The sequence below is a fragment of the Erpetoichthys calabaricus genome, chromosome 3 (genome assembly GCF_900747795.2).
Source record: "Erpetoichthys calabaricus chromosome 3, fErpCal1.3, whole genome shotgun sequence".
Taxonomy (NCBI): domain Eukaryota; kingdom Metazoa; phylum Chordata; class Cladistia; order Polypteriformes; family Polypteridae; genus Erpetoichthys; species Erpetoichthys calabaricus.
The window spans coordinates 252,399,854-252,410,164 of NC_041396.2; the positions used below are offsets into that span (position 1 = coordinate 252,399,854).

At 39.6% G+C, this 10,311-nt stretch overlaps 1 protein-coding gene across 1 annotated transcript; it reads left to right on the forward strand.

Annotated features, from left to right (window-relative positions):
- The first annotated feature begins 1,329 nt into the window (after positions 1-1,329).
- On the forward strand, positions 1,330-7,635 carry LOC114648810 (tubulin alpha-1B chain-like). The gene is made up of 4 exons (XM_028798072.2): positions 1,330-1,550; positions 5,229-5,451; positions 5,531-5,679; positions 6,351-7,635. The coding sequence occupies exons 1-4, from the start codon at positions 1,548-1,550 to the stop codon at positions 7,329-7,331; spliced, it is 1,356 nt and encodes a 451-aa protein (XP_028653905.1). The 5' UTR covers positions 1,330-1,547; the 3' UTR covers positions 7,332-7,635.
- Positions 7,636-10,311: the final 2,676 nt, after the last annotated feature.

Here is a 10,311-nt window from a genome sequence, read left to right on the forward strand (position 1 = left end):
CTATCTATCTATCTATCTATCTATCTATCTATCATATGTTTAGATATTTGGGTTGTATTGCTGGCTTATGGCCACATGGACATGTTCAATTTCTGGTGAGTTTGCACATTCATCCTGTGTCTGTGTGGTTATTTTGGTAAATCTAAAATTGGTGCACATGCAATCTGCCGAAGACGAGTATCCCCTCCACCTTTAGTTTCTGCTTTGTCCCTGATGTCAGAAAGATGGCCATTGCACACACCCCTCATTCTGTAATGGAAAAATCGGGAGTGGTCTCCCCTATAGACTTTCTCGTATACTCAGATATGGGGATGGATATATGAGGAATAATCCGCAAGACAATGATTATATTTTTATATTAGGTACATTAAAGAACCATCAACAACAAATCATATCAAATTAATAACATATTGAACAATTATTATAAAATTGAATAAAAGGTAAAGTACCACTTCCGGTTAACAGAAACAGCCCAAAAGTTAATAGAAATCTATATTTTATACCTAATACTTGTATGAAAAATTTGGTTAACCTAAGTGGAAGCATACTAAAGTTATCATGTTTACACACAAAAGTGCTTCCAGAAAATGGATGACAGGGTGTTTTGCCATGCCAGTTACTTGTCTTTATTACTACAAAAATTATGTAATCTATGTGCATATCCACTCTGTATCCACACAATCAAAGCCAATAAAGAGATGCTTAGATTAAAGGAAGCTGAGAATGGCGGAGATTGCACACATCTCCTGAATAGTAGCCTGTGATGTAAAGAATTATGTCAAATAAACGGTATAAAGTGGAGTTAGTTTAATCTGCTCAAGTTAAATGACGAAGAAGAACGACTTTCCTTTCCAAAAATAAACAAGGCTGCATAAGGGTAAGGCCCCACTTGATGCTGATGCTGAAATGCAAAGCAGGTCTGATTCTCAAATCAAATACGTGGCTATTCGATGAGGACGGTCTGACTCACTGACAATGTAAACTGAAGCTGGATGTGAGGGTGCTGCTGGTGGTAATGTCATCATCGCTGAGTCCCTAGCTGCAGGCTGGGCTCAACGAAAAGTACCCCACCCACCTGAGCATCTGCAGACGCGAAGCCCTCCTTTTGCAGCCACTGACAGCCAGTGAAATTGCTGCACAGCCGCCTGATTTATCTCTGCTCTGCAGATAGTAAGACCCCGCCCCCATTCCCCAGCTCTTCAATTTCCCCAGGTCGCCCTTTGCGCGTATAAAGAGCATCAGTTGATGCCTCAACGATTCTTTCCTGAGAAGGACAGTCTGCGGCCTGAGCCGGTGGACAGCAGGTTTCTAATTTGGCTGACATTCGTTTTTTGAAAACCTTTTTCTAATACATGCAGTGCGGACCGCCGCCAATAGGAGACGCGAGCGTTACTCATTATCATATTCCCCACCCTTTCTGCTCAAATAGCGGCGCGGCAACAAGCCCGTTATCAGTTACTACGTCGACTCTTGGCTGTCGGGTAAAGTAACGGGACCGCTTCTCCGCCACCATTCTGCTGCTCCAGTACATTTTAAAATACTGAATCATGGTGAGTAAAAACGCTACCAAAATCATCTTATTCACTTCGTTAATTCTGTGGAGAAATGCGCAGGCCAGGTTGACGTCAGACTTTAGCTGAGGGGGGCACAACTGGCATCACTTCGTTTCCGGCGATTTCTGGTAAGGAATATTCGAGAATGGGAGGCATAACTGAATTCATTTTTGTGTTTTAGGGAGGAGCAAGGATGAAAAAAATGTTTGGTGCCGTGTGTAAATAACCATCACTATACAGCAGTCAGCTTTGTAATAGCATATAAGATTTTGATATTGCATGCACATTACATGAAGCTGTGATATAACAAGCAACCAAAGGCACTATATTAATTAGGTATTTAATTAAACTGAGAAGCCTATTGTCATGAGATTACAAGCAGCTGCTCAAAACGCTGCAACCACTAACACACATTTAAAGAATGAAAAACAGATGCCTTATTTGTTCAGATTCGTGCTGCCACACTCATGTTTATCCATTTGTTGGTTTTTGGAGCCATTTTTTTATTTGCAGGGTCATGAGGAGCAGACAGCATCAGCAAAGCCCAACCCGTCCATCGCAGGTCATTCATTGTCACTGACATGCATACTGTACATAGTAGAGATATCGCTTACCTAACATACCTGTTTGTGATGTGAGAGGAAAGCAGAATATCCAGAAACAAATGCCTTAAACAGAGGCAGAATATGCAGTTACCACATAGTGACAAGACTGGAAAGCAAGTATCTAGAGCTGTCAAGCTGCAGTGCCAACTACTGTGCCATTTCATTACCCTGATTGCTGTATTTAGTAGAGAGACACATCTGCTTATAAAATCTACATATGTATAGAGGACAAATGTTCCCTTACAGTGCATCTGCTCATCTTCAGAGAGAACAATATCAATAAATTAAAGAAAAGGCCTTAAAAATGCCGAGGACCAGTCCCGGTTCACCTGAAAACAGTCCATCTTAATTCAAAGGCTGCCCATTTCTGTCCACAGGTTTAAAGGGTAACTTGAACAGTCTATGCTTTGTTTTTAGTATAGTGGAGTATTACAGAGTTTGCCAAAATGCGCACCCCAAATTCCAGGAGGCATCTTGCCCAGTTTTATATAGAGGATGAGAGAGAATCGATTACAACCTAATCAAACTCTCCTGTTTGTAGTGATTTTACAGTTCTTAGTGTGAATTTTAAATATTTTTGGGTGGTCTCAATCTTGACAAATTTGGAAACTTAGACCAAAGACACAGGAAAATGTATTATGTATATCAGTGGTTCTCAAACTGTGTGAAGATGTGAAAAAAAGAAAACAAGAATCGAAAATATGAAAAATACATCTATTGAAATCAAAACAAGTTAACTTAAACTACATTCTGATACTAGAAAAATAAATATAAAGTTAGATAAATGTCGATAAAAGTTAAGTAGGTATAATAAAATATGCATCTATGATATATCATTAATTAAAAAAGAACAAATTGGTATTAGTGGGCTCCTTTCAAAAAAACGTTAGAGGGGCGCGATTAAAACTGTTATGAAAACTTGGTTCGCAAATACTAAAAGGTTGAGAAACGCTGATGTATATAATGTTTTAGTTTTTAATAACAACGATAATGAGGTGATAGGATGAATAACAGAGCATTACTGTTTAAGGGAATATGACCTAGAAGCTAAAAGATTGGGCTGTAAGCTGTTTGATTTCATGTCCAGTCACCACCACCAACTCACTACATTACTATAAATAAGTCACTTAAGCTGCAAGTGATCTAAAATGTATTATAATACATTTAATCAATTACACTGTGGTTCTGTTATTGTGGATCCTTGAAATGGTATTTATTTAGGTTCTATTACATATAAAATAAATTGGTTGCTTATGCGAACATTACTAAACCATGTTAGATAATGATCTTCCAAATCTTTAAAGCATGAATGTCAAACTTAGCTCCTGGAGAGCCATGGTGGGTGTAGGTTTTTGTTCTTACCATCTTCTCCATTAGTAGAGCCAACTACTTATCCTAATGGAACTTTCTGTGTTGCCTTGATTTTTAACTGACTTGCATTTTAATTGTTTCATTTTATTCTTTAACCAGAAACAGATGACCAGGCCCACTTAGATCCCATCTGCACACTATGCCTTTCATACAATACCTGTCTCAATAGAAAAATTTGTAAAGAAAAACAGAAAGATTTGAGAAGTATTGATGCCTGATGTGGCTAAGTGACGATACTAACAAGCCACAGAATTAATAAATGGATTATATTAACAGCTAAATAGCAGACTGGCTTGAGTGAAAATGGACTGTTTGAAACCCTGAGTTAGCTAGTCATCTGTCCTTTTATTGTTTGGCTGCCAAATAAATAAATGAATAAATAATAAAATTAAGATAAAGGAAGTCTGTTAAATTAGGATCAAAAGCTGGTAAATAATTACAAAAGTGGGTGCATCCACTGAGGCCCACTGAGTGTGACAACCCCACTTTAAGGTAACAATAACTTACAGTATGTGGTGTGTCATATGACAAAGTGAGACTGCCACAGTAACATTACGTTCTTTGGTTAAGGGCCAGGAGCTAGACATCTGATCTCTCACTTAAATATCATACTCATATCTGTCGAAAGTAAATGAGGAAGATAAGTGAGTTATAAACAGGAAGGAAGCTGAGATTTCATTATTGTTTCTAGAGCTGGCTTCATTTGGAAAACATGACCAATAGGACTGTTTTGCTATTTAGAAGAATGAATCGGTCATATGTTGCTTAAGAAAGCAAATAATTGCCATATACCATTTAATATTTACAGTATTTTTTTTTAGACGGTCATAAGAAACACAGTGCTTTTTACGTTAACACATAAAATAAGATGTTATTTAACCATCCATCTATCCATCCATTATCCAAACCGCTATATCTGAACACAGGGTCACGGGGGTCTGCAGGAGCCAATCCCAGCCAACACAGCACAACGACAGGCAAACAGAATTACCACTGGTTTTGAGTGTTAAGACTCAAGAAATTCTACAAAAAAATGAAACATTTAGTAAAAAGGAAGTAATCTTGCTTGTATAAGTTTGTGTTGGTTATGTTACAATTTCCTGAATGTGGGCAGTCACCATGGTAATGTGGGACAAAAAATCTGCATTGTACAGTAGTACTGAGCAAAACCCTGGTAGTACCTTACCCAAAAGTTCACCCCTTTTTTTCAGGAATGGAAGTAAAACACAAGTCCCACCTTTTCTTTAAAAATATCTCATATTCACCTCCGTACTCACAGTCTAGGATACATTTCAAAGATCCATAAATTCCTACCTTTTCTACATCCTGAGATGGCCATTCACTGTCATTACTGTCAATGTCATTGGGGCTTCCAGCTTCTTGAAAGAAAATCTTTCAACGGTTTTTCTTGTTTATACCCTTCAGGAAATTAAACTGCTTTTCTGTGAAAGGCATTACGTTTTTTTTGACCTGGGTGTCAGCTTTGGGTTATATGGTGTACTGTCTATACCACTAATAATACTCAGATAGATAGATAGATAGATAGATAGATAGATAGATAGATAGATAGATAGATAGATAGATAGATAGATAGATAGATAGATACTTTATTACTCCCAAGGAGAAATTCACAAATTCTTAGATTATTCTGCTTTTGTTATAATATGAATTGTCTTTTTTCTTCTTTTTACCTTCTCAGCGTGAGTGCATCTCCATCCACGTTGGACAGGCTGGGGTCCAGATTGGCAATGCCTGCTGGGAGCTGTATTGCCTAGAGCATGGTATCCAACCAGATGGACAGATGCCAAGTGACAAGACTATTGGAGGAGGAGATGACTCTTTCAACACGTTTTTCAGTGAAACTGGAGCTGGCAAACATGTTCCCAGAGCTGTGTTTGTGGATCTGGAGCCAACTGTCATTGGTAAGTTTGGTTATCTTCCCATGAGCACCTCTGTCCTGTATGACAGTCAGATCTCGATTGTCCCAATTTTTTGCCATAGATGAGGTACGTTCAGGTACCTACAGACAGCTTTTCCACCCGGAACAACTAATCACTGGAAAGGAAGATGCGGCCAACAATTACGCTCGTGGACACTACACCATTGGCAAAGAAATTATTGACCTGGTTCTAGACAGGATTCGTAAACTGGTAGGTATCATTTTATGTCAGGGATCTTCACTCTGCAGTGGCTGCAGGTTTTCATTCCTACTAGTTTCCTAATTAGAAGATAGTCCTTCCTGATAAGAAAACTTGTTATTTAACTATATAGCTTGCCAGTCCTTTCATCTATCCAATACAAATTTTAATTACATTATAGAGCTTCCAACTCTAAAAACATTATACAAATGTTTTGTGGAATGGAATATATTTGGATTCTTCCTACAATCATCCGCTTTTCTCTCTCATTTATTTCTAATGATTTTATTAATACAGGTACTTCATGATGCAAGTTCACCATTGTATATGGAACCAGGTTAGCTGGAGAGCTGTCGGGTTCTTTGCTATTTGCATTTTGTTATTAAGCATGTTTTGTTAAGAAAATAGCAAACAATTAAAACCTAAATGCAGCTGCATAAAATTAAAATAGGCAATTAAGGGCTGTGAATCACAACAAGTTAATTAACTAAAATCAGGCACAACAGACATATTGCTTTAGGAGCAAATAATTGAGTTCTAAATGAAAAATTGGTTGAGGTGAAAACCTGCAGCCACAACAGCCATCCAGAACCTTGAATGAAGATCCCCATTTTATGGGATGAGATATGCAGTGTTCCAGCCTTTAAGCAATGTGGGTATAACTATACATGTTCTCTTTACAGGCTGACCAGTGCACAGGTCTCCAGGGCTTCCTTGTCTTCCACAGCTTTGGTGGTGGCACTGGGTCTGGTTTCACTTCCTTGTTGATGGAGCGACTTTCTGTTGACTATGGGAAAAAATCAAAGCTAGAATTTTCCATCTATCCAGCACCACAAGTGTCCACAGCTGTTGTAGAGCCCTATAACTCCATCTTGACAACCCACACCACACTTGAGCACTCGGACTGTGCCTTCATGGTAGACAATGAAGCTATCTATGATATTTGCCGCAGAAACCTTGACATTGAGCGCCCCACTTACACCAACCTTAACAGACTGATCAGCCAGATTGTGTCATCCATCACAGCTTCTTTGCGTTTTGATGGGGCTCTGAATGTCGATTTGACAGAATTCCAGACCAACTTGGTGCCCTACCCTCGTATCCACTTCCCCCTAGCTACCTATGCCCCAGTCATTTCTGCTGAGAAAGCCTATCATGAGCAGCTTTCAGTGGCTGAGATCACGAATGCCTGCTTTGAGCCAGCCAACCAGATGGTTAAGTGTGACCCTCGCCATGGCAAATACATGGCCTGCTGCCTGCTGTACCGTGGTGATGTGGTACCCAAAGATGTCAATGCTGCTATTGCTAATATCAAGACCAAGCGCACCATCCAGTTCGTGGACTGGTGTCCTACTGGTTTCAAGGTGGGCATCAACTACCAGCCCCCTACTGTAGTACCTGGAGGTGATCTTGCCAAGGTTCAGAGGGCAGTGTGCATGCTAAGCAATACGACTGCTATTGCTGAGGCTTGGGCACGTCTTGATCACAAATTTGACTTAATGTATGCCAAGCGTGCTTTTGTCCACTGGTATGTTGGTGAGGGTATGGAGGAAGGGGAGTTCTCTGAGGCACGTGAAGACATGGCTGCCTTGGAGAAAGACTACGAGGAAGTAGGGGTTGATTCAATTGAAGGAGAAGGTGAGGAGGAGGGAGAGGAGTATTAAACTTTGGTTATAGGTGCTCTCATCAGACCCTTTCACACTAGTACTAGAGATCACCATATATCCTTGCAACTAACACAATTGCCTGACTAACTGAGCCACAATACTGCTAATTATGTATGTTACTGAGAGAGTGCTTAAGTGAAGAGGAAACGAATGTTCAATGTCTGCACATAAAATAAGATGAAATATGTACTTCAGTTTTATTGATTTTAATATCTGTGCTAATTTTTACACAGATTTATACTTGCTTTCAGGTATTTTCTGTTGATGTTTAATTGTGATTAAAAAAATGTCAGGCAGATGAGTGCGGTTTCTGTTAAGAATTGTGTTATGACTGGCTTCCTGCACTTTGTCAATATGGTGATTCATCAATAATCATCTTTCTAAAAATTAACAGGATTATGTTAACTTTTAGTTCGCTTCCCAGGTCCTCTCTGCGTGGAGTTTGCATGTTCTCCCCGTGGGTTTCCTCCCACAGTCCAAAGACATGCAGGTTAGGTGGTTTGGCGATTCTAAATTGGCTCTAGTGTGTGCTTGGTGTCTGGTTGTGTTTGTGTGTGTCCTGCGGTGGGTTGGCACCCTGCCCGGGATTGGTTCCTGCCTTGTGCCCTGTGTTGGCTGGGATTGGCTCTAGCAGACCCCCCATGACCCTGTGTTCGGATTCAGCAGGTTGGAAAATGGATGGATGGATGGATGGATGTTAACTTTTAAACCTGTGTGTGCAAACATTCAATAAGGTATACATTACAGAATTCTGAAAACCGTTTGAGGTTGGGAACATGCACCAGTAGCAGGCATTCTGATAGTTCAGATAAGTAATTTCAACAGCTAATAATCCCTCTTCATTAAGCAAGCTTGTTGTAAAACCACCTCTCATAAGGATAGGTTTTGTATTTCCATCGGAGTTAATCCGCTTAATAAGTGGTTAGCATCACAAACAGACAAGCCCAGTCTAGTATTCAAGTGTTGTTCATGTAATGCGATATAAAACATAACTCCAGATGACTATTTCCCAACCAACCTCCTTTAATGAGGTCTTGTGTAGAAATGCATACTATTATTCCATACCTCCCTAAATGTTTGATATACAGATTATGTTCCTGTTGGAATGCATGAATCCTTCATTAAAACACATAAGCCCAGACATTCAAAGTAGCATCAAATGCCTCTTTCCCAAATTTAGAACAGGACATGTACCCAACCGTAGCTCCTGTAGTCTGGCTTTAAGAGTTTGTAATGGGATTAGACAGCTCTGCTCCCTTCTTTCACTTGTCTTTGTCGTAGATAAAGTGTGAAGCAGAATGAAGATTGCAGATCTAAAATGTTATACAAGATAAATCACCAGTGGAAATCTTAGAGGAAAGGAGGTCCTTTATTACGAAGTACAAGTACACAGGCGAATTCTCTTTGCAGGTTACAAAGATGTGTAACTTATGGTTTAATCGTTTTGGTGTTCAATGATATGGCTAGAGAAATCTTAGTGTAGGGCTACTCCAGGTTATTTTTGAGCTTGACCACAGCCCCTCCAGCTATCACTAGACCTGCACTACATATTGATTGCATTAAAATTTTATGCTAATTTGTAATGTAAAGTTATTGTTGTTAAATATCTTGGGCAGTGCCATAATTACAGGTTAGAAAATGTGGCTGGATTCTAATTTCAGATTAAAATAAGCATGACCTCTACTTAATACGGTCTTAAAACATGAAGAAATGGAGCAAAGTGTAAGAGAACTGCAATACTACAGTTTAAAAGTTAGGAATGTGCATGAAGTGCAACAGTCTCTCAAGGAATCTCTACACCAAAATAAGTCAGACCGTTGACCACCATTATGTATTTACACAAGAGTACAAAGTCAATTCAGTTTCTTTTGAGAAATTTTTCAAAGCACAGAAAAGTTTTAACTTGGTGGGGGGGGGGGGGGGGGGGGAGAAGTTCACAGCAAGCATTGAACATGGACTAAACTGCTTTAATATAAATCAGGCATCACATGTTGCTTAGAAAAGTCAGCACTCCTTTTCAGAAGCATTTATGGTATTTTGGATACTTACAGTTTGCATTAGTATTTGACAAAAAGTTTCACCAACTTGGTTCTCTAGGGATACATGTAGTGTAAATTAAAACTCGTTGTACCAAGAGGTTGGTGTACACACCTTCTGCTCTACAAGGTACTTTGATGCAACAATCACACTGTGCCTTCCCTCCTGGACTTTACAATTTTTAGATATGCACCGAGTAGAAGTCAGTCATTTTCCAACCCGCTACATCCTAACAGGGTCATGGGGGTCTGCTGGAGGCAATCCCAGCCAGCACAGGGCTCAAGGCAGGAACAAACCCTGGGCAGGGCACATATTAGGGACAATTCTTGAAAAAATAGTAGCTATCCAACTTCACACCCATTTATCTCACAATAATCTATATGAAAAGTTCCAGTCTGGTTTTTGCCCCCTTCATAGTACAGAAACGGCACTTGTCAAAATTACTAATGACCTCCTTATGGCTGCTGATTCTGGTCTAATCACTGTTCTCATCCTCCTTGATCTGAGTGCGGCCTTTGATACTATTTGTCATACCACTCTCCTTAATAGATTATCTTTGAATGGCATTACTCACATTCCACTTGATTGGTTTAGATCCTACCTCTTAGGCCGCACTCAGTTCATACAACTTAAAACCTCCACATCCCAACCCACCGCTGTTACTTCTGGTGTGCCCCAGGGCTCTGTCCTGGGGCCTCTTCTTTTTATTATTTACCTTCTTCCCCTTGGCAATATTTTTCGCAAATATAACATTAATTTTCACTGTTATGCTGATGACACCCAGTTCTACCTTGCTGGTAATCCCACCTTCTCTTTTCCACCACCCTCGCTTATTGACTGCATTGCTGAAATTAAATCCTGGTTTTCTTCGAATTTTCTTAAATTAAACAGTGACAAAACTGGAGGTTCTCCTCATTGGTTCAAAATCATCATTATCCAA